General features: G+C 40.9%; 2 protein-coding genes across 2 annotated transcripts in view; both read right to left on the bottom strand.

Annotated features, from left to right (window-relative positions):
- cntnap2b (contactin associated protein 2b) overlaps positions 1-5,167 on the bottom strand; it is a 111,072-nt gene extending 105,905 nt beyond the window's left edge. The window contains exon 1 of the mRNA XM_084546215.1: positions 4,799-5,167. Coding sequence (XP_084402341.1) covers positions 4,799-4,868 — 70 coding nt within the window. The 5' untranslated portion in view covers positions 4,869-5,167. The remainder of the gene's footprint in view (positions 1-4,798) is intronic.
- Positions 5,168-5,487: 320 nt separating this feature from the next.
- coa1 (cytochrome C oxidase assembly factor 1) lies at positions 5,488-25,168 on the bottom strand. Its single transcript, XM_084546503.1, has 5 exons — positions 25,006-25,168; positions 13,593-13,731; positions 12,869-13,020; positions 12,257-12,333; positions 5,488-7,074 (listed from the first exon to the last, which is right to left on the bottom strand). The coding sequence occupies exons 2-5, from the start codon at positions 13,684-13,686 to the stop codon at positions 6,945-6,947; spliced, it is 453 nt and encodes a 150-aa protein (XP_084402629.1). The 5' UTR covers positions 13,687-13,731; positions 25,006-25,168; the 3' UTR covers positions 5,488-6,944.
- Positions 25,169-25,405: the final 237 nt, after the last annotated feature.

The following is a 25,405-nucleotide window of genomic DNA, read 5'->3' as shown; positions in this document are numbered from 1 at the left end:
CAACGGAGACTCAACGTTATTTTACAGTTTACAGACAAAACATGAGTGATTTGATCATCTATCTATAAATCAAGAATTTCTTTTAACTTATTTGGTGAGTTTGTGTCTGTCTGTCTGTCTGTGGCACGCTGATTTGAAACTGGGCAGGTGTCTCGCTACGGGCACGAAGATGTGCACTGCTAATACAATTAAAACCACCAGTAAAAACATTACAATTAATGTCTTTGTGGGGAGGAGACATGGGTCACGACAATGGTCACAACTGAAAAATCTTCTTCAGCTCCCACTATAGGAATACATACTTCCCACGGGCACTGCACTAGTTACGGGAAATGTAGGATAGCCCAGTGACACACACAACAGAGAGAGACACGTGAAGCAAACAAACGCAGGTAGGTTAGGTAGAGATGAGCCGTGGCTTAACCGAGCTCTGAGGAGACACGCTGCCTCCTAGATATCTGGGCAGATGTCCAGATATCTCAAATGCTGGAGAAAACACATAAAAATGCAGAAGTATATAAGATTTTTAGTAAACAAATGAGAGAGAGGGGATTCCAGCGCTCAGTTTATAAACCATATTGCTAGCATAATAACAAGTAGACCTACAGTACGCAAAGTCTCCATTGTAGCCTATTTACGTGGGACATTTGGCTTCCTTCTTTACCCCGCCTATACGTTTACCAGCCAATGGCTGAACGACCTTAGCACATGTGTTTTTGTTTATAAATTCTGGTCCGGTTGCAATTAATCACAGTGTGAAAGCGAACCGCACTAAAAAAAAAAAAAAGAAAAAAAAAATTGGTCCGGACCAAAGCAAGTGAACTAACGGACCTTCCTGGTGTGAATACACCCTTAGAGTGAGTGACCTTTTTTTTTTTGGTCAGACAGTGTATGTTACACCCACTACAGGTAGGGACAACATAAAGAATGACATTCATTCATCTTCTATACCCGCTTATTCCTTATTAAGGGGGTCTGCTGGAGCCTATCCCAGCTGTCATCGGGCGAGAGGCAGGGGTACACCCTGGACAGGTCTCCAGTCCATCGCAGGGCTAACACAGAGAGACAGACAACCATTCACACTCACACCTACGGCCAATTTAGAATCACCAATTAACCTAATGAGCATGTCTTTGGATGGTGGGAGGAAGCCGGAGTACCCGGTGAGAACTCCACACAGAAAGGCCCAGCTGGCCTATGGATTCGGACCAGTGACCTTCTCGCTGTGAGGCATCAGTGCTAACCACCTCGCCACTTTGTCACTAACATGGCAAGAGGTTAGTACGCAAAGGCCACACTAGTGAACACTACATTCAATAAGTCTTACACACTCGGTGAATGAACACTTGATTTGCACACGTGAACACATTTCACTGCAAACAATAGACCACATCAGCCTTTAAGCATGCACCAAAGGACTGACTGGGATGTGACCTGAGTGAAGTTACTCAGTGGGGGAAGTGAGCAAATAAAACAAACAAAAGAAGAAAAGGGTAAAAAGAACTAGTCCGCCCAAAGGGCAATAAACCATTTCTTTTTGCTCGCTACTGGCTCACTTGCCAGGGCTGACAAGATAAAGTTAAACATAAAATAAAATAAACCTCCACACCAAGAGCATCAAATGGCCAACCAATCCTCTGGTATGTCAGGCCATTAAGTCCTACCGACTACCAGCTGCATTCAGGGCAGCAGGAACACACGTTGATATTCCTGTGCTTGTTTTCCCTGTCCACCAGCATGAAATGAGGTGTGCGCCTGCCTCACTCCAACGGCCTGAACCAACAGTTGCCAAAAGACTGTTCCTCCTGCCGGCAGCCCTATATAACTAACCAATTGTGGCCCCTCCGTTTTTCCACTCAGTACCACCCATACATGTATAAATACAGTAGCGCAGTATACTGTAGGTTTATTTGAGATAACTGGTTAAAGATTAACCACAAGGGGATGCTACAGGATAGGACTGCATTATGAAACATCACGTTCAAGTGCTTTCAGAAATTACTAATTTATATTAAAAATACAATACAGTGTGCCAGTTTGAGTACCAGTTACATAAACTTGGTGGCTCTGCGCAATTTATGGAAAAATGAATTAATGCAAGTATAAACAAATGTAACAACTGATGGATTTAATGAAGTGTGGACAAAGGTGTGACTGACTGCAGATGTATGTGTAATTTACTTGGGAAAGAGAAGTACTTGTGTACACTCAGGGTGAGGACAATATATGGATTTTGTGGATTATGTAGTGTCTATATGATCAAAATGTATGCATATTGACCACTCAATATTATTTATTATTAATATTACTTATGTAAGTATTAACTACAAGAAAGGGAGGACTCAAAAGAGCAATGGTGCAAGAGAGACATAATGCAAGAGAAGGAAGAAATAATTAGTGCAATGACTTTAAATTTTGCACTTTTTGTGCTAACAATGGGACGTCAAAGCCGATGGCCAAGTGTCACTTCTAGGGAAATCACTTGGCCAGGCAACCTCCACATAGCATGACATGGCCCGCACGTCCATGTGGAAGAAACAAATCCTTCATTTATTCATTCATCTTCTGTACCGGCTTATTCCTGTTAAGGGTCGCGGGGGTCTGCTGGAGCCTATCCCAGCTGTCATCGGGCAAGAAGCAGGGGTACACCCTGGACAGGTCGCCAGTCCATCGCAGGGTTAACGGAAGAAACTAATCCTTTTATGTAAACGATTTGAGGACTTTGCACCTCTAGGGGGTGCTCAACATTCCTTTCTTTGTTGCCAAAAACCATGTCAAATATCTATCTCTGTGTGTGGTGAGTGTGAGGGTAGTAGGAATAGGAAATGGAGAGGTAAAAGGTCACCCACTGCATGGAAGCATGGCAAGGAATGCAGTGAGAACACATATAAACATCTCCGTGCAGCACCATGTCTGACACGAGTGGGGACGGCCGGCTTGGCTTCAGGTCCGAGTTGCGTGGGGGTGCTTGGACCCCTTCATAATTGCTTGCAATTGTAGTTTATTATTTTTTTTATGTGGCCAACTGAAGCACAGAGCTGCCCATACTGTTAATGTATCCTGGGCATATCAGTTATTGGCAAAGCAGTATGTCAGTCCCATCTAACCTGTTAACACAACATGTGATTCAGCAAGGCGTAATCATATATTTATGGTTAGTAAAGAAGAGCAATGCCTCAATGATCCCAGCCTTTCTTCAGATCTTTGTGCTTATTTCAGACAATTGTGAAGGGGACTAATACAAAACTAGATGATCACAAGCGATCATAAAGGGGTCCATGCCGTGGTGAAGTCATCCCCGAGCGGGAAGCAGAGGCATAAGCCACCAGTAGCGCCCCCTATAGACCGTATTGCACAAAACTTGTTGGGCTTGTAAGGAGTCATCCACAGATTATTGTTGTCAAATTTCAAGCAGTTTACTGTGGTGGTTTATGAGATATAAACATGTAGTTGTTGTAGCATCCCCTACAGCCTGAATTTCACGAAACTTCGCATGACTGTAAGCAAGCATATTATAATGACGACTGCCAAGTCATAAGGATTGGGTGAATACTTCCAAAGTTATAGGCCTAAAGTCATATAAAATATTTGTGTGTCACGTGTAGCACCCCCTGTGGATGTAATGTCACGCAACTTGATGGGCGTCTACACAATATGTCACAGATTGTGTATGCCAAATTTCATGAAGTTAGCTATTGCAGTTATTGAGATATTGAAATGTTGCGTTTGTAGCGCCCCCTAGAGACCAAGGATCACAAAAGTTGGGGTGCTTGTACAGAATCATATTATTATTAATGATATAATATATAAAGAGATATAAGCCAAAACGTAAATTGGCTTATTATAGCGCTACCAAGCTACAGGCATGTGTATTGACATCTTGGCAAAGTGACATGCTAGGACTTCTACCAAGTTACCAGGTTTGATGCCTTTCACCCTTGCAGTTTGTCCTGGGCAGACACTTTAGCTACGCAGAAAAAGATAAATCATTGTTATTATAATACAACTCGCAAAAAAATCAATAGGGATCCTGCAACTTCGTTTGCATGGACCCCTAATAATATTTACCATAACTACTGTATACTGTTAATCCTTTACCAGACGAGGAACTATATTTGGTAACTTTCACACACATTTCAGTTTTCGACATAATGAAAAATGTCTTCTTATGCCTTACAATAATACACTAGGGTTGAAATTTTGAATTTCCAAGTTTTTCAATAAGTGCCCTATAAAGTGTTAAAAAAACCCTCATCCCTACTATGATCATATTGTAACATGTGATATACAGTTTAACTGTTTACACTACTGAACTTTAGCTAATTGTTACAATGTAGTGTTAAAACAGATGAGAACTAAGAATTTAAATCCAACACATAGCATATGGTACATTTTTGGAGCACCCCTGAATGCAATGATCTTCTTGGGACGTTGTACAGATTTCATACTTTTATTCTGCAGCTGATATAGACAGTTTTATATGCTGGCTGCACACATTTGGACTCTTAACTTTTCTGCGTTCTCGTTCAGCATTAACACACTGAATCGGAAGCTTCATAAATGTGATACATAAAGGGCTGCTGATTCTATATTTTCCTCCTCAGTTGGTGATAATAACTGTCAATAATGTTTATGTGAATCAACAACGCGTGTATCGTAAAATGTTGTATGATCCCCGCCCTGCTTTTGATGCTGGTGTTTGGAGATATTGGAGAGTCTTGACTCTGTCTTACCCCAGCGAGTACACTCTCCTAAATTAGCCACGGTTGTGTGTGTGTGTGTGTGTTAGCCTACTTACGGGTAGCTGTCGAGCTGGATGTGGAGATGATGCTACATAACAGCAATAACAAAGCGGTCAGAAAATGCATCTTCACAGAAAATCTGCACAGTCGAAAAAACAAACGGAGACAATAAAACGGTCTCGGTGCGGTCTTCCCTCCACACAGATGGCTGATGTCCCAGTGATAACACAATAGGGGCACTGCTTTCTATATTATAAGCAAAAACCAGTATCTGTCCTTGCGCTATTGTCTTCTGCCACCTGACATCAGTCACTGACGGTATACCGACACTTCCGCGGGGTTTAACCAACAACCTTTATGGAAGCTAGTTGCGAAAATAATGCTACGTCCAGGGCCTCTGGCTCCAGGTGCATGGTGAGACAGACAGGAACTGTCCAACGGCTGAACCTCCGAAATAATCAATTCACACCCACCTTCTGCTGCAGTTGGTACGTTCCGATGTGTACGACAATACGGGGCTCCTTGAAAGAAGGAGGGGGCAGGGGAGAGCAGGACTGTCCGCAACGTTAACTAGGGCTGCACCATTGACTGTGCGTCATACAAAGTTACATTTATTTAAAATAACTAGAAGTGCGGTTTCATTCATCAATACTTGAACAGGTGTAAATGCTGACTTTGCATCCCTCTGAATTTTTGACATTTCTGCATAGAAATTACTTCAAACTTTGGCGGATTCTGACAGTAAGAGAACTTATGGAACAAATGTAACAGAAACAATATACCTGTGCATTTGTTTATTCAAGAAAATGCATTATTTGTACTGTGGCTCAGTAGGTAGAGCGGGTTGTCCACGAACTAGAGGGTTAGCGGTTCGATCCCCGGACTGTGCCACATGCCGAAGTGTCCTTGAGCAAGACACTGAACCAGTTGCTCCCAGTGCGTGGCACTGGTGTGTGAATGTGTGTGTGCTTGTGTGAGGGAATGGGTAGATGTGTCTGTGACTGTAAAGCACTTTGAGTACCAATAGGTAGAAAAGAGCTATATAAAAGCAAGGCCATTTACCATTTACATATCTGTGAGGTGCAAAAGTAAGTGAAGCCTTATTTTCAGTATCTGGTGTGACCCCCTTGTGGAGCAATAACAGAAAGTAAACGCCTTCAGTAAATTCTGATCTGTCCAGAGTGGCTGGAAGGAATCGCAGCCCATTCCTCAGTACAGAACCACTTCAGTTCTGAGATGTTGGTGGGCTTGCTTTAGGTTTTTCCGCAACATTTCCATTGGATTAAGGTTAGGACTTTGACTTGCCCATTTCCTCTTCTTTAACCATTCTTTTGTAGAACAACTTGTGTGCCTGAGTTCGTTGTCTTGTTGCATGACCCAGTTTCTCTTAAAATTCAGCTCACAGACAGATACGCTGGCATTTTCATTTAGAATTTGCTGGTATAATTCAGAATTTATTGGTCCATCAGTATTGGCAAGATGTCCTGGCCAGATGCAGCAAAACAGCCCCAAACAAGGACATTATCACCTCCATGTTTAATGCACAGGATGAGGCTCTGATGCTGGAATACAGTGTTATTTCATCTTCAAACATGACACATCTCATGTAAACCAAGCAATTCTACTTTGAACTCAGATTTGCCCGCAAAGCATTTTCCAAATAGTCTTCCAACACATCTCTGTAAAGGCCATTATCTGCATGACCCCATACTGGTTTCAAAAGTGATTTAAGAAATCTCCTTCCACTCTGGCCCACTGCATACCCATCTGGCCCTTGAGCATCGATGAGGCTTTATAGTTATAAGTCACTGGACTGTCCACATATGTAAGGACATAAGCACACAAGCATACATCATGTGATCAACAATTCAATGACAGCTAAAATAACAGAAATTGGGTGAGTGTCCAGAAACACACCTAAATGGCACATCATAACTTTCACAAGTATTCTCAGTCATAATTTATTAATAGTAGTAGTCTGGGAAATACAAAAGGCAGAATGACAACATGCTTGCATCATGCTATATAATTCAAACCAAAAACAATCTGTTAGAAGCCCAGTGACAGTCTCTATCATGATGAGGATAATAATGGAGTAAAGGATTTGCCATTTGGTAAATATACTGCTATATTAATTTCATCACATGTTTGAGCTTGGCAACTTCCACTATTATTATTCTCATTAGTTCATTGAGTTGGCCACTATCTGTTGTCTGTGTCTGTCCCGTGTGAGTGATCCATTGCCTGGATTTGTGCAGCAGCTGGTGAAGAATTCAGCAAGTTGATGGTCTGTCCTTCACGGAGCTCCAGCATTGCCTCCTTCAGACTCCACCTGCAGGAAGGGACAAACACAAGTCAAAAAGCGGCACAGCAAACATGGTAGTCGAATCTGTTATATTTCCACAAATCCTAAGTTTATCTGGGATGTGTAAATATGATTAAAAAATAAAAATGTTCAATCATTCAGTAAATCATCGATTACTTTGTTGTTTTATCTCTTGATTATTTACTAAGTAGTTGATTAATCCTTTAATTACCTTACCACTGAATAGTAAACAGAACTTTCCCCATTAAACTTTCATTCAAACATAATCATAACGTATTTTTTTTTAAAGATCTACAAACGAAGTACTGCAATGGACATTTTTCAAACAATCAACAGACATGGTATACAAGCTGCTTTAAGTTCCAAGTCTATTGTGGTATATGCTATATGTTCTGTACTATTCTTGTGTTGTTTCAGGGCCTGTGTCGGGGGGTAAACAGCTGAAAGGAGTGAACAATATGATCTCCAATAGGTAAGAAGTACAAACCAGATCTACACTGTGTATTTTAGCTCTTTTGCCACTCTCAGTGACTGGTGCTCTGTCTGTGCTGTGAGCCTATCTGCAGATGCTGAATTGAACACACAGAACCCCAGAATGTTCTGAGTTCTTATTTTCCAATACATATTTGCATCACAATTTTGACTTCCATTCTGTGTGTGACTTCTGGGACTCAGGTCCACAGAGTCTGGGACTCAGACCTCAACCTCCCCTAAAAAGAAGAGTAGAATGAGGGCCTGGCACCTGAGATCCAGACGTCACTCACAGTTGCGGAGCTCTGAACCTGCTGTGTGTTACTGGTCAGTGTTTAATTGGTAATGGACTCTCGCACTTAGTTGCGCTGTGACAGATGTGTCAGCAGGTCAGGTTTTCTTTTTGATAACCATTGCAGAATCCTGGGCACGTCGTTGGGGCTGACTGTGGTAGTGGCCTCAGGTTATTGATTGATCGGGAGGAAAGGCTCCATGTGTGATTTATATATATAATCCTGCAGCAGTAAACTAAAGTTTAGAACTGAAGTTAAGACTCTGCTCTGTTTGGAGAGTGATCATCCTACTCAGCCAGAAGCAAACATCAGCTTTAACCTCCTCTCTATCTCAGCATCATAAACTAGATCTAGATCTGGAACTTGGCTCCACCAAGAAGATCAGCACAGTAACCTGCACTGCCTGTTCCATCTGCACTCAGGAAATGAACGCAGATGACATCAAGTCTCCACTAACATACAGCGATGAGGATGGAGCATCAGTATAAGCTGCTGAAAAGCTGGAGCTTTTCTTAAAATAACACAGACCTTTACAACTGTAAAGATGCAGAGATGCTCAATGGGCCAAAGTAGAAGGAAATTTCTCAAATCACTTTTGAAACCAGTATGGGTCATTCAGATCATGGCCCTTTACAGAGATGCGTTGGAAGATATCTGTAAGATAACAGAGACTTTTCTGCTCAGATTGGAAATGGGGAAAGATGATCCATACACGGAAGGAGAAAGAGACTGTGTAAAAACTAAAGCATGTTTCAAGTACGGAAAGATGGGACACTGGGTGAGGGACAAGAGAATCATCAACAGATGGACTGAGTGGTGGGGTTGGAGAAAGATTTATCTGGTTCCGACAACAAGATGGAGACAAGAAATCACAACACATGAGAACACTTGTACACACACAGATTATGTTCTTGTGCACCTGATTGATCAGACTATTGAACATACTGAATCATATTGAATCCGCTAAAGATACGATTGCTGACCTTGGTGCAATCAGTAGTACAGGAAAAAAAGAGTTTGACAGACCTCTTAAAATGAGTTCACGTTACATGAAAACTGTTGGAGCAAAAGTCACAGTGTTTTGGAAAGATACACTGCTCCATTAAAACCAGTGTTGGGCATGTTACTTTTAAAAAGTCATTAATTATAGTTATTAGTTACTTCTCCCAAAAAGTAACTGAGTTAGTAACTGAATTACTCCACTATAAAAGTGACTAGCTACCAGGGAAAGTAACTATTGCGTTACTTTTTAAAAAAAATATATGTTTAAATACGTTTAAGAATTAGATTTTTTTTTAGCGTAATGTACACTTCACGTATATGTTCTTGCCTTTTACCTCAATGAGGTTAAAGTAGTGCTTATACTTCCACCTTGAAAACGGCAACTTTACCTCTGAATGCTGCGATCTCGCCATTGCTGCAGTCTGTCTCTGATCTCTTGTGTGATACTGCTATGCACGCGTTTGTGTGTAAATAATACCCGTCCAACTGAACACTGCCCTGCCGCTGATTGGCTTAACATACCTTAGCCAATCATCATCACTTATGCGGCTACCCCCACCCCAGCCCACCCAGAGGGAAAAAAACACCTTCGCAGCTCTTGTGGCTGGCTGACAGCGCAACGTAATGCACCAAATTTCAGTGTCGGTAACGGCGTTGTAACGGAGAAAATAGTAATTAATTAGATTACTCGTTACTGAAAAAAGTAACGCCATTAGTAACGCCGTTTATTTTAACGCTGTTATTCCTATCACTGATTAAAACTAACGGTAGGCATTTTGTTAATATCCACAAGGTACTGAAGAACTGAAGAACTTTGCTCTCTTGTAAACTATGGGATTGGGAAGTTGTGGAATATTTTGGTAAACAAATTTCCAGATGCTGCTCTTAATTCTGTTAACAATGCTAAGCTAAAGTGCATGCCACACAAATGTTGATATTATGTAGGTGCCAGATTTATATTACACTTCACACATCTCCTTGAGAGCAGAGAACAGAGAAAGTTATAACAAAGATAGATCAGGCTTGATTGGTCATATTGGAATGACTCTGTGTCTCTCTGGACCTGAGTCACCCACTCTCACACACTCTTTATCAGTTTACAAATGCACATCCACAATTTTTACTGGTTGAACCACATAATAGGGAATGGGCAGACCTGGGTCCTTGGGATAGAGCATGTAATGAGGCTGCTGGGTGAGAAAAGATTTGACCCTGAGGTTGATTTCCTTAAGAGATTACAGGAAGTGATTTTATGCTAGTATATGTAGTCAGCTACACTACCTGTCAAAGTTGTTGACAGCGCTGCAAACCCTTGGACTTCTCTCAATGAGCTTCATGATGTAGTCACCTGAAATGGTTTTCACTTCACAGGTGTGTCTTTTCAGGGTTTATTTGTGGAATTTCTTGCCTTATTAATGGGGTTGGGACCATTAATTGTGTTGTGCAGAAGTCAGGTTGGTACACAGCTGACAGCTCTATTTGACAACTGTTAGAATTCATATTATAACAAAATCCAATCAGCTGAGTTAAGAGAAACGACAGTCCATCATTACTTTAAGAACTGAAGGTCAGTCAGTTTGGAAAACTGCAAAAACTTTGAATGTGTCCCCAAGTGCAGTTGCGAAAACCATGAAGTGCTACGACGAAACTGGTCTCTGCATGCATGGTTCCAACCATGAAGCATGGAGGAGGAGGTGTGATGGTGTGGGGGTGCTTTGCTTGTGACACTGTTGGGGATTTATTCAAAATTGAAGGCACACTGAATCAGCATGGCTACCACAGCATCCTGCAGCAACATGCTATCCCATCCAGTTTGTGTTTAGTTGGACCATCATTTATTTTTCAAAAGGACTATGACCCCAAACACACCTCCAGGCTGTGTAAGGGCTATTTGACCAAGCAGGATAGTGATGGAGCGTTGCGCCAGATGACCTGGCCTCCGCAGTCACCTGACCTAAACCAAATCAAAATTGTTTGGGATGAGATGCCCCGTAGAGTGAACGCAAAAGGGCCAACAAGTCCTCAGCATCTCTGGGAACTCCTTCAAGACTGTTGGGAAAACATTTCAGGTGACTACCTCATGAAGCTTATCAAGAAAATGCCAAGAGTGTGCAAAGGAGATTATTTTGATCTCCAAGTGCATGCTTACTTGTGGTTCCTAGAGTAGTATGAGAAGTAGAGCCTTCAGTTATCAGGCCCCTCTCTTGTGGAACCAGCTCCCAGATTTGGTTCAGGATGCAGACACCATCTCTACTTTTAGAGGTTGAAGTTAAGACTTTCTTTTTTGATAAAGTTTATAGTTATGGCTGGTTCAGGTGACCCTGAACCATCCCTTGCTTATGCTGCAATAGGCCTAGGCTGTTGGGAGAAGATGCACTGAATGCCTGTGTTCTATTTTCTTCTCTCTTACACTGGGCACCTATCCTCTAATTTATTATCTAATTTCTTCTCTCTTACAATACAATTTGTATCGTTATTGATGCTATATAAATAAAATTGAATTGAGTTGAAAAACACACACCTTGAGTTAGTGGCTCTCACAGAAGTAGGTAGGCATGCAGAGGAACCAAGTGTTAACATTTACACAGACAGCTGATACGCCTGGGGTGTTTTGGCTCATGATTGTGGCTGCCATTGGGTCAACAGGAACTTTTGCACAAATTTAATTTTGGTAACCTCACAACCTCAGAGCAGACAAAGTTGTGCGCACCCCCTGCAATCAACTATTGTAGTTGAACAACATCAACTATTGTGCATCATATTTTGGATGCTTCTCTCCTTTCATGCCGTGTTGCTGCTAAAATGAATTGTAGTTTGCAAATGTGATGCTCACTTCATGACCTGAATCCAAGTGACACCATTGACCACAGAGGCAGCTTTAAAAGGTTGCTGCAGATGGGTTCCTGAACCTTTTGACATGACAACCAAGCTTGCCAAGCTCCAACTGACAGCTGAGATGAAGACTAGTGTAACCACCAAGTTGAAAGGGGAAGAGTGCTGACTGGGCTCTGCCTGCACTCTAAGCTCCAATTTACATCAAGACTGGTGAGGGACTGGTGACGAAAAGAGGTGAACACTTCTGTTCCAGTCCAGGAGCTGTGCATCAGCAGCTAGAAAGTCTTAATATTGACTGCTTGATTGCTCAAGAAAACTAGAATCAGAACATTTGAACACTAGAACAATTGAGCATTTATACTACAGATGTGGACCCTAAGACCCAGAGCTGGGCACAGCTGGGGAAAGAAAATCTTCAGAACAATGTAAGCATACACTTTTATATGTTGCTGAACATTTCATGAAAAAGCAATCATTAACGTACATAACTATGTCAATAATAATAATAATAATAACAACAATAATGAATAAAAAATTATTGCCATCATAATTTGCAGGAAACTCACAATGAAAACGCATATACTCACCTTTTGGTAATCGGGTCTCTTAATGAAGAAGTGTACAGATAACCTCCAGTTCTTGACCCAGTTACAGGAATCTTTATCTGCAACACAAACAAATATCCACACCAGTGAAGATGGTAATCTAAACAGGTTTTCAGATCAATTGGGAGTGTGTTCCATGTTTTTATTGCTTTAAAGGAGAAGGCTGATTGAGCTGTGCCTCGAAAGGGCACACTACAGTTCCCACTTATGGTGGACCTGGTAGTTCTACCCATTTTTTCAGCATGTTATGAATGATTTTGTGTAACAGATGTAAATTTGTGTAAATTATTAAGTTATCAAAATTGAGTAAATTGTGTTTAGGGAGTATGTCACAGATATGAGAATGGAGTGTTTTTTTGTCTAAGATGTTGATAGCTTGTTTGTGAATAGATGTAATTGGTTTCAGAGCAGTCTTATTTGCCTGTGACCATACTGGCATACAGTAGTGGAGATATGAAAAGAACAGTGTATTAAGGTATGTCTTAGATGCATCTACTGTTAACGCACTTCTAATAAATCTAAAATTAGCTAGGCTAATTTAAATGAACCCCGCAAAAGAAACAACATATTTTGATGATTGTATAAACACAGTACCTGTGCAGTCTGCTGATTTACACGGTTGTTTCTGTCAGTTAGATGGATGTTGTGGACTTTTAAAGGTGGGGCCCCAAGCCTTTCCATGGCAACTGGGCATGCTTCCAACTCCTGCAGAGCATTTCTGTAGTACTCTGACTCAGAAAATCTCTCTGAAAATTAAACAGATGCATGACAACTTATTTTACCCCAATGTGTAGCAAACAGCCTCAACTAGTTTGGCTCTCAGAGCACTGCTGTTGGATATACAGGTTTTATAGTGCACAGAAAGTGATTTAACACTTGACTCAGAAAGACTCAGAAACTGAAGCTACTCAAAATGCCTGTATACAACCAAGACGATGCAGGGAAAATACAAAAATCACTAATATATTTGGAATTAATCAAATTAACTTCAGGGGAAGACAGATGTGAACTATTTCATGCGATCATGATGAGAATTTGATCTGAAACACAGGCACATGCTCAGTTATCAAAAGGATACACACATTTCTGCAGTTAGGTTATTCTAATTATTTTAATCTTTTTTTCTGAAATGTGCCACATTCATTCAGTGCAACTGCACGTTTTTATCTTTTTAAATAAAAGTTGCCAAAGCTTTGATATGATCAATCTTAATCGGAAGCACAGAGAAAGCAACCCACATTACTTAACACACAATAAGAAAAAACTTTTTTAGTCCCGCAAATGTACATGCACACACAAAAAAAGTATTTGTACCCACTCTGTAGCAGAAAATACATAAAGCCTGTCCCTCCACCGGTCACAACAGTGGTGAAGATGGTGAGCTGCTGCAGCTGACTGTTGGTTACCCTCATCTTTGTTTTCTTCCCTTCACTGGGGGACACTTGTCTGGTCAGTATCTTGGAAAACAAAGGGGATTGTTAATCATTTGCCATAAAATGGTTTTAATACTGAATTAACTAGTTACTTCTTAAAGAAATGTTGACTGTTGTTGGGCCTGTGTACTAAGTAGGGATGTGTGATATTTAATCGTTTACGATACATCGTCAAAAACATTCCCCACGGTAAGAATATGTTGTCGCGCAATAAAAACTATAAATTCCCATTGACGTATATATGTGCGCGACACGCTCGCAACCCAACTCGTATGGAATATTGACAAATTGACAATAGTGGAAGGCAGAGCAGATAAGCCGCAGCGAGGAGCTCGTTCCTAAACGAGGCTCCACCTCCATTATCTGGTTTGGTTTTAACCCCTTAACACCTGAATTGATTTTTCAATTATATAAAGACATTAAATATTTGTATTTTTGCTTACCACTCCGGCCTACGAGAAACTAGTGCTTGCAAAAAGTTCCTAGGAATTTTTTGAATCTGCACAAACCGACACTGGAGTATTACATGCGTTATCAGGTCCAAACACTATTTATCTCAAGTGCTGAAACCCTTGCCATAGTTGGTAGTATTCTAGTAAAACAATTGAATACACTGAGAATACACTGCCTTTCAGATAATCAGATCTAAAATCTTAAGGCTGACACTAATCTGATCACTAATCTAAGACCACCACGCAATAAAAGCTGTCTAGGACACCGCCTCATGTCTGGATCAAATACTTGCACTACAACATGTGGCAAAGACTACAGCCTATGGCCTACTGGCACATAAGTTCTTGTCTGTACTTGTCTTATCAAGAGAAGCAAGCACGGTCCAAATGACTCGTGTTTCTGCTCTGCCCATCTTAACCAGGTCAGAACTGAACTTAACTAGACTTGGGGAAGTCAGGTATCCCAGAATATTTTTGCAGGTACTATAAAGTGTGCTACTGTTCCAATTACAGAATGACTGTACTGTGTCCTGACCATGCTGAATTGTCCGAGGTCGCCGACAGGGATTTGACTAGTGCCAACGGTGCAGGACATGCCACAAAAACTCGGGCTGCAGACACTACCCGATTGCCCCACACTGACTTTCTGCCTGCTGGTGTATCATAACCTTTAGTCATTAGCCATTTATGAGTTAATCAGTATGCAGATGTTTTTGTCACTCATGTCAGTAAAGGATTTTTAGGGTTTGGACTGTTGGCTAGATACTGCCACTTTAGTCTGTGGGCAATTTTACAGTAAATCAAACTTCTGGTTAAGCGACATACAGTCCTGCTCACCATTATTGGCACCCATGAAGTTTAAGTACATAATGTGGAATATCTTCTGAAAAAAATTTAATCATGTGAAACATTTCTTTTATATAGAGAACTCGTGTTTGATACAAAAGAGCAAATGAAAACAACAATTTAAAACAATAAACAATGGGAGGAAAAAATAGAAAAACTTAAAGCTTGCTGTGTCACTGGTATTGGCACCCTTTGCTGTAAATCAGTATGGAAACACATTGTGACTCACCTGTGGTAAATCACAAATGAGAGTCACCTGTGATAAATTGTCTGTGCCCATGTGACATGGGCAGGATCCTGATGGGGGTGCGGAAGTACCACCACATCACACCCATCCTCAAATCCCTCCACTGGCTTCCTGTCCAGTACAGAATTGAATTCAAAGTTTCCCTTCTGACTCACCAGTGCCTCCATGGCACTGCCCCCGGTTACCTCAAACAACTCATCACCCCCCTTTCCTCCTCACGCCATCTCCGCACTGGACAGGCCAACCTCCTCCAGCCTCCAAGGACAAGGCTTCGAACCATGGGCGACCGCGCATTCTGTTCAGCTGCACCCAGCCTGTGGAATACTCTTCCTGTGCATCTAAGGGCACCACAGACTGTGGACTCTTTTAAAAAAGGCCTTAAGACTCATCTTTTTATAAAAGCCTATGGCTAAAACTGCTATTTTTAATGTCTCTCTTTTTTATTCTTTTATGCTAGTTTTAAAGTCTTTATGTTGTTTTATGTGCACTGTAGCACTTTGAGATCATTGCTTTGATGTAAAGTGCGTTATAAATAAAATTTATTATTATTATTATTATTATGAATTAGCCATGAATAATGACTTCCGTGTTTTAAAAAGCCATCTGTTATCCCCTGTTCCTTTGTCACAATGGTGAAGACAAAGGAGCTGTCTGAGGACATCAGAAGTGCAATAATTAGCAAACACAAGACCTCCAAAGGGTATAAGGCCATCTCCAAAGACCTTCGTATCCCTGTTTCAACAGTGCGTAATGTTATTAAGAAGTTTGCCAAGCATTAGTGTGAAGCCTCGACACGTGATTCAAAAAAAGGTTCATTACTTGAAGCTTCAGTGACACAGTGCTCTATTAGGACATCTAGTGGACAATAAAATGTAGTACAATCGAGACGTGTCTTACTGGTTCATGCTTGTATGGGACTTGATTTGCCATGCACATTTCTGTTCGACTACATTACATGGATATGTGGTTTAAAGCTGATAATAAATAAATGATATACATATAACAATAAAATACATAAAAAGCAATGAATGGGATTCAAACCCTTGCTTCACTAACGAAAGACCGTTTTTTCAATGTACTACTAGCCCCTTTCGTATTGCGCTTTTGGCGTTGGACGGTTTTGATTTACATCACTACTACATTCTATGTACCGTCGGTAATTTACACCAATGTTTATGTTACAGCGCTTACATCAACTATTTTCATTTGCTCTTGGTATCATGGTTTAGTAGTGTTAGAGAATATTTGTACTGAATGCAACACTGTCAAACCAAATCTCTCTCGACCTGGGCCCGTATTCCTAAAGATTCTAAGAATCCTCTAATAGAGCTCCTATCTTAGCCCAAAAATTCCTAGCTAGGAGTCTTAGCTTAGGAGTGATTCCAGAAAATTCTCAGAGAACTCTTAGCAAGGAATGGACAGAAACTCTTATCTTAGTGAGGAGGTGTGGTTGACCCCGTTGCTAGGTATGAGTCATCATTTCAAGAGGTGTGATTGGTTGATCCTAAAAGCTAGATAAAAATACACTTTTGGTTCTAATTGGCCTAGAATGGACGTCAAATTAATAGACTTAATAACAGAATCTAATCTCTATGAAGACTGTATAATTATAAATAATACTTTACATAAAAATAAATAAATAGTAAGCTATACTTTAAAAAGTATCCTATAAAATGTGTGATTAAACTCAGTTCACTACCACAGTATTCACATGCTGATAGTTCTATTTATTTGCTTTCATTCATTTACCACACTGGTAACATTTTGCACTTCACCTATTTGGTATTAACAAGAGTAAAACGGCTCAGCTTTCATCAATTTCTGTGATTGCTAACCAGCCTAGAAGAAGCAGTGTTGGTTGATGTTCAAATCTTCCAAAAACCGAACAGCAGTGGAGAAGAAATGAAGTAGGAAACCCAACTGGACAGAGGAACTGTGTTTGCTGGTCAATGAGAATAAAAGTGTTTAAGACGTAGATTTGGCCCCAAGTCATCACTGCTGCATTGTTGCATTTTTCCTGTTGCTAAATACATCAGTGTTGTGATGACTTTCATTTCCGATGATACAGTAGTCCCTCGCTATAACGCGGTTCACCTTTCGCGGCCTCGCGGATTTTTTTAGTGCAATTTTGCATGCTTTTTTTTTTTTTTTTTTACAGCGCATTGTTTTTTGCGTCCTGATTGGCTAAGGGATAACCCTTTGTCAATCAATCTCCTCTGTACGGTGTCTCTTGTACAGTACAGAATGCGTTCAGCTTGCCAAATTTACATATAGGCCTACAGTATATTCGATCGCTGCAGTGTGACTGAAGTGCGGTATGTTTGCAAGTTATTGAGAAAAGTGTATAAAGTGTGTAGTGAGGGGTTTTGCAGCCGTAAAACATTTATAATCACTGTAAAAAATAAAGCTGACTACTTCGCGGATTTCGCCTATTGCGGGTTATTTTTAGAACGTAACTCCCGCGATTAACGAGGGACCGTATTGCGATTGTAACAATCTTGATTGTCATTCAGTGTTTTGAGAATATCGCTCCTGTCTCTTCTTTCAGCCATTTTCTCCTCTGCTTAAGAAATTCCTAAGCCTCCTAAAAGTCCTCCTCCCTGCTCTTAGCAGATCTCACCTTAGGAGCACTCTTAAGAGCTAAGATTCTTTAGGAATAGCTTTTATCTTTACTAGGAGCTACTCCTAACTTTGAGAGGGAAACGTCATGATTCTAAGAATTTTCTTAGAATTTGGCCACTAGGAGCAACTCTTAGCGCTAAGAATCTTTAGGAATACGGGCCCTGGTCATTATTTGCTTCAAAGACTCATCTCATCTCTCCTGAAGAGTCGAGACAACCAAACCAGTGACAGGGTTTCTGAATGAAGCAGTGAAATGGTTCATAGGTCATAAAACACGTGATTTGTCCGAACCAAAACTATATACGCACTTCTGACTCAGAGACTGAGAGAGAGTTAGAAAAATAGGACTGTATAGCTAATTTATGTTTGAGTGCTCTGCTGTATGGTTTCAAGTGGATAAAATAATAATAATAATAATAATAATAATTAATTATTATTATTATTATTATTGAAGACCATGTTTCCTATTTGGCATGTCGCATTGTAAGCATATATACTCTTCACGTATATTATGTAATGAACCATTTAAATGGTGCCGTTTATGTATCTATGTCTATCTACCAATCTAGTGTTATCTAACTATGTAACTAATATATCTATTTCTGTCTGTATCTTACTATCTACCTACAATGATTCTCCACAAAATATGCAATCTGATACAACACTACTAACTCTCAAAGCAACTAACACCAACAACAGCAACAAACCAACCTACTCTGCAAAGAAACATTCAAATTAACACCACTAAATAGGGACAGGATATCCGGGATATCCCTGAACACACTCGATCCCACCAGGTGATTTACATGACAAATCGAACCCATCAGGTGATTCGTTTGCCGGCTGAAGCACTTGAACTGCTTCGAACGCCACTAGTCACGTGACCGAAGCACACCTCGGCACAGTGGTTCGATACAATTGCTTCATGAGCTACCGCACATGTGTCGGAGCCTCGGGTGTCAGAGGACCATCACTACCAAGCATGGAACGGCCAAGAACCTCCCTGGACGTGGGGGGAAGAGAAAAATTGATGAGAGAAGTCTTCGAAGGTTGGTGCGAATGGTGGAAAAAACACCACGTCAAACATCCACAGACCTGAAGGCCAACCTGGAACAGTCTGGGGTCATGGTTTCAACAAGTACCATACGCCGCACACTTAACCAAACAGGGCTTCATGGGTGAAGGCCAAGGAAGACACCATTGCTGAGGAAAAGACATGAAAAGGAACGACTAATCTTTGCCAAAGAGTACCTGGACAAACCACAATTATCAGGAAGTCCAGCTCTGTCCTGGGCTGCCCTTTGGACTCAGTGAGGGAGGTGGGTGACAGGAGAGTCCCTGCAAAAGTGTCATCCATGCTGGACAATGAGTTCCACCCCCTGCATGGTGATCTGACAGAACTGAGGAGCAGCTTCCTTCCTTCTTGCTGCTGTTAGGCTCCACAACGAACACTCTTAATATGTGCAATATTACTACACCACAAGGTGTAAAAACTTCTCATATAGGCTATGTGCTAGAGATGCACCGATCACAATTTTCCTGGCCGATTCCGATTTCCGATTTTTCATTGAGTTTGACCTGCCGATACCGATTTTAGCCGATTCCGATTATATTTTTTCTGACCACTTTACAACACACACAAAGATTTATTTTCTCTTCTTTAATAGAATATTAATATTATCTTTTCTTTAATACATATATTAAAACAGATAATAAACAGATAATCGCTATCACTATAAAAATAGAACTCAGAAAAGGAAAGAAAAGAGAAGAAGAGAAGAAAATAGAGGCCTTAAAGATTTTCTTAACAAATATTTAAAAAAAGGTGGTGACGGTGAAGCTGGGACTAGTAAAGTGAACGTAGGTTAGAAACAGCGCAGCCAACGTTTACCAGCCTTGTAACGTAAGCTAACAGGCTAGCTCTAATGCTAACGTCCTTTAGCTTGTATAAAAGCCCGACACAACACGTTATCTTTGACAGAAACAGTTGAGTTTGGTAGCTCCGTCAGAGAGGAGAGAGATCCGGCTGCAGTCAGGTGACAGAGAGAGTGATGCGGGAGGGGCCCGGTGTCCCGGAGAGGAGGGACAGAGTCAGCTACCGGTGAGAGGAGAGAGAGGAGGTTACAGTGGAGCTAAGAGTATCTCGTCCCGGGCCCAGGCAAGACTGTCAGCTGGCCTGCGTGTGATGCTGATGTTGCGCGATGTAAATCATGCGGCGCCCGAGTGGATTTGACCGGCAAAAAATCGGCATATGTCAGACTGACCGGCCGGTCTCCGGTCATGGCCGATCACGTGAAAATCGGCCGATTCCGGTCACCAGCCGATAAATCGGTGCATCTCTACTATGTGCAATAGCATTACACCACAAGGTGTAAAAACTCCAGTAGTAGTTTGACACCAGTCTATGCAATATTTTACTATTCCATCCGTGCAATATTTTTATCCTATTCTATTTCATTATTTACCTTTTATAAGCTACTCCTTTTGCTCTTGTTATTAGTGATGCAGTGCCTGCAATGCAAACTATTGTATATTCATTCATATTGTATTCAATAGTTCTTCACTACGTTTTTTCTTCTCATTATTAAACTTTTTCCTACGCATTTTCGAAACCTTTCAACTCAAATACCGTTCGTCGCACACAGACACAAAGTACATCAAAACGTGCGTCTCGATCGGACTCGGTGTGCTTCTATACAGTTCTTTCAAACAAGATTTTTTCGCGATTGAAATTGAAATGAATGGAGAAGCCCGAAAAAAAAAAAATTTCAACAGACATTTTCAACAATGAACTGCTCTGGCATACTTTAACCGAGAGACTTCATTTAAACTTTAAAACGTAGGTACTCTTGCCTTCTCTTCAGAGATTCACTTCACTTATCGACAACTTTTACCGTTTTTAAACTATGAAGGCTCAGAGTTGTGTAGGTTTTTACTCAAATTTCAGGGTTTATAATGGGTGTGTATTGCGCGGAATGTTTGTGCTAGAGTGGATGACATCATCAGCTAGAGTGAGGAGGGGAGAAGAAAGTTAGTCAAAAAACTGCACAGAAACTGGTCCCGTGGCCACAAATTTCACACGACAGACATAATTTATACATAGAAACGTAGGAAAATTTGTCTTCTCACTCAAATTCGTCTGCTAAAGCTGCAAGTCTTATAGTTTTGGCGTCAGACACAAAGATGCGCCAGCAACACCCACCCACAGCTCCATAGACTGCCATGTTAAAAAGGCAGGGAAATTTCTGGAAGAAAGCAGAAGTAACCTTTCTTTTAATCGCTTTAAATAGGTCACATGTCTTCATTTTACCCACAAACTGCATATGTAGACGTTCAGGAAAGCCTCAAGATGCCCAAAGTTAAGTCGGTTCAATGATTGGAAATACGGTTTGGCCACAAGTCCTTCCCGTTCGAGGCGATATTTCAGCATTTTCTCTCTCTCTCCCCGTCTTCCAACTGACATTCTAACAGGAGCAGTTGACCCTGGTAGCCATGACAACCAGACCCCAACCAGCTTACACACGCAGCAGAAGGGGACGAGAGGCGGGAAAAGAGCTCTCAGTGGAAAACATGATCTGCCAAAACATTAAAACCCCCCAAACCATCCCTGTCTCCCTTGGTGTTTTCACACAGCTGCTGGGCCTCTTAGCTATAGCTCTTCTCATTGACTGAATGACAACTTCATGTTTGACCTTTTCCTTTATTTTAAACACAAATTATATCTGGCTGCTTTGCTGAAACTCCTGACACAACATCCCTGACCCGTTTCCTTCATCTTATTAGGTCAGTGAATAGCTAAACTGCTAACAGACGCTAACGACTAGCCGCCCAGTGATTTAGGCGACGACTAGCCTTCCAGCATAGCTCATGTATGTTAGCAAGCTAGCGGAGCTAACGGAGCTAGCTAGCCGCTACCTTAACGCCGCAGACTCAACCGCGGAGTTAGCCTCGAGCTAACCGCTAGCTCACCGGGATTTAACCGCGGACCCGCGGGAGTTAAACACGAATTAGCCGCGGCAGTTAGCCGTGAGCTAACGCGGAGGCTAGTGGGGTTAGCCGCCGGCTAATTCGCCGCCTTGCTAGCGGGTGCTTATCACAGTAATAATGTTGAAGTTTTACAATTTAAAGGGAAGATATTTTTAAATTAAACTGTGTCAAACTGAAAAATATATTATTCCACCACATAAAGTAGGAAACATTTATGGCTTGCAACAACATTAATGACAGTATATATATAATTGGAGTAATTTAATATAATATGATGTTTTTAATTAAATAAATAATGAGCTGTTGAACACTCATAAGAGTTATATTAAGTATGTTACATAACATTATTTGACATGTCTATTTGTCTGCCTATAGTTTTCCTCCAGCTGATCCAGACAGACTGCAGTGACGTCCAACATGAGACAAAGAGCTGGACTCGCAGGACAATTTGAAGGTCTTCACTTCATCGCTGATTCCTTGTTACAGCCTGGATGTGTTAAGTTTAATATTATTGTTTTTCTAACTGTAAGACTGTGCCGTAAACTGTTAAACTATTGCTCAGGTAGGAGTAATGAGTTTTATTGTTAAAATTATTATGATTAACGATCAATTGTTACGATTTGCTCGTTCTTTGTCTGGGGATCCTAGTGAGATCCCTCCCACTCTCTTCCTTATTTGATGCTGGCTTTCAGGTGGAGCTGGGAGGGCTCTGCTGCCTGTACCTGCCCTTCAGTTTGTAGAAGGCGAAGCATAAAGGACGACCCTTCTCAGTGTCTCTCTCTCTCAGCCAGGCCTACTGCATCCTCCTCATCCTGTTTGGTTTGTTGTACCCTGCATGACATCAAACTCACACCCATCCAGTCAGAAGGAACCAGGCCTTAAATGACTATTTGAGTTGTGCTTTTTGTTATAGCTGCTGCTCATGGTAGTAAAGAAATGCTACTTAGTAAAGACATTCGCGACGTAAGTCGCGAATACTTTCATACCTGTCTTGACCTGACCATTACTTTTTGTAGTCAAACATGAAATTATTTGCAACGTAAGTCGCAAATATTTTCACCGGGATTATATTATCACTATATGAACAGGTGATCATTAAAGCATCATAGCATCTTAGTATAATTGCATTGTAGCATCTTAGCATCGTAGCAACATAGTATCTTAGCTTTGTAGCATCTTAGTATCATAGCATCTTAGTATCTTAGCATCATAGCATTGTAGTAGCGTCTTGGCATAGTAGCATCATCATAGCATCGTAGCATCGTACTATCACAGCAATATAGCATGGTATCGCAGACTGCTGCGGCCACTGCATCACTCTCGCGATTTCCCGCAGGGGAATTGTCTAGTTCTTCTTATTCTTATTTATGTTTCATTCGTTTGAGCTGATTGCTTTGTCTACTTTAAGGACTTCTGTGAAAATCCTCTGCTGTTTTGAGTCATTCTTATGCAGTAAAAAACTATATTGGTAAGTATAAGCTCAATTATTATTGTGTTGCAAATCATAAACGTCGAGTACTTCCTTGAGAGGAGAAATTACATACAACATCATGAAATAATAAGTTGAACATTGCTGGTCAGAGACCAACATAAAGCAGAGTTGCTGCTGACCGCTGACCTGTGAAAGCAAACCAGTCAGTTGACAGTCTCGCTGCCAACCTGCCGAGCAGCTAGACTGTCAACTGCCGTCGTTCGCAGAAAGCGAGTCAAGCGAGCCGCGGTCGGATTTTTCTTGCGCGTGTACATGTTTACTTACGGTACGGGTGCCGGGAAAGGCCAAAATGCTAAATGCTAAATAAATAAATAATTAAAAAACAAACAAACAAAAAAAAACTTTATTTGGTGGATTGGATTCTGATTCAAACATTAAAAAAACGGTTTTCATCCCTCCTTATTATTGTACAACATTTCAAGTCATTTTACTATATAACTGTAAAGAAAAATAGTGACAAACACTCATAAAACCCGTTCCTTCATAGGCTTGGTCAAATTTTGGCTTGATTCTTGTTCACAGTGACAGTGTACTACTGTACAATAGCTCAAGTTATTCTACTGTACAATTTGGAAGAAAATCAATGACAAAGTCACTCAAGCTAAAGGCGTTCTAATAGTTCATTTCCTCTTATTCTCACACTCATAAAACTCTTTCCTTCATAGGTTTGCTCAAATTTTGACTTGATTCTTGTTCACATTGAGGGTCACAGTGACCCTGACTACTGCTGGACAATAGCTCAACTTATTTTACTTCAGAGTTTCGAAGAAAATCAATGACAAAGTCACCCAAGCTAAAGGCATTCTAATAGTTCAGTTCCTCAAATTCAAACAGTCATAAAACTCTTTCCTTCATAGGTTTGCTCACATTTTGGCTTGATTCCTATTCACAGTGACCTTTGCTATTACTGTACAATAGTTCAAGTCATTTTACTGTAGAATTTGGAAGATAATCAATGACAAAGTCACCAAACATAAAAGCATCTTGATAGTCAAAATGTGTGCCAACCTATGAAGGAAAGCATTTTATGAGTGTTTGAAAATGAGGAATTGAACTGTTTATGTTTGATGACTTTGTCATTGATTTTCTTCCAAATTCTACAGTAAAATGACTTAAGCTATTGTCCAGTAGTAGTAAGGGTCACTGTGAATAGTGATCAAACCAATATTTTAGCAAACCTATGAAGGAAAGGGATTTATGACTGTTTGTCAATATTTTTCTTCCACATTATACAGTAAAATGACTTGGAATGTTGTACAGTAATAGAGAGAGATGTTGTGAGTAAGATTCAAATCAGTAATCGTGGTAACATATAAAGGAAACCGGAGTTTTACTCAGTTTCCACCGAATAAAGTTTTATTTATTTATTTTTTTTGCATTTCGTATTTTGGCCTGTCTCGGCACCCGTACCGTAAGTAAACAAATAGACGCGCAGGAAAAATCCGACCGCGGCTCGCTTGACTCGCTTCCTGCGAACGACGGCTCACCTGACCGGAGCCCAGCCAAGACTGTGTCTCTTATGTCTTTGCGAATCATATGTATGTCAATACAGAACGGTATAAAGCCATGGATGAACAGTGGTATAACGTTACAAAACGCGTAGAATCTTCCCTGTAGTTTGCTGCTGAAACAAAGTGTGAAAACACTCTCACCTATCCTTCTTAGATCGGTGTCTGATCGGTACTCTGGATGATCAGCTCCTTTCCGTAAACGTCACGCGAGCTGTTGCTAATCGGGTGTGCGTGCGCTCCTTTAAAGCCCTGGTGTGCACCCCTTACGTTCTTGTCGGTGGCGTTATCTTTCTCCACTGAGACCATAACCAGAGCCCGTCGACGGAGAGCCTTCCCACTCTCTATTAAAGGGGAACTCCGGCGCAAAATGAACCTGGGGTTAATAACACATGTGTACCGAGTTCGACCGTTCTCTGGTATTTGTTTTCATGCATTTGTTTTGATGAAACAAATTTAGCGTATAACGCTAGCCTTCGGGGCACACCTACACATAAAAAGAAATCGCTATTTCTATACCACTAGCAACCTACTATGCAAAGAA

The sequence above is a fragment of the Chelon labrosus genome, assembly GCF_963514085.1.
Source record: "Chelon labrosus genome assembly, chromosome: 6".
NCBI lineage: Eukaryota > Metazoa > Chordata > Actinopteri > Mugiliformes > Mugilidae > Chelon > Chelon labrosus.
This window is presented reverse-complemented; position numbering and strand designations above follow the sequence as displayed.

Coding starts and splice junctions, on each gene's coding strand:
- coa1 (XM_084546503.1), bottom strand. CDS start 13,686: ATGAGGGTAACCAACAGTCAGCTGCAGCAGCTCACCATCTTCACCACT. Junction 12,334..12,868: donor TAAATCAGCAGACTGCACAG/GTACTGTGTTTA, acceptor TTTGTGTTGCAG/ATAAAGATTCCTGTAACTGG. Junction 7,075..12,256: donor AGAGACCCGATTACCAAAAG/GTGAGTATATGC, acceptor CCCTTCCTGCAG/GTGGAGTCTGAAGGAGGCAA.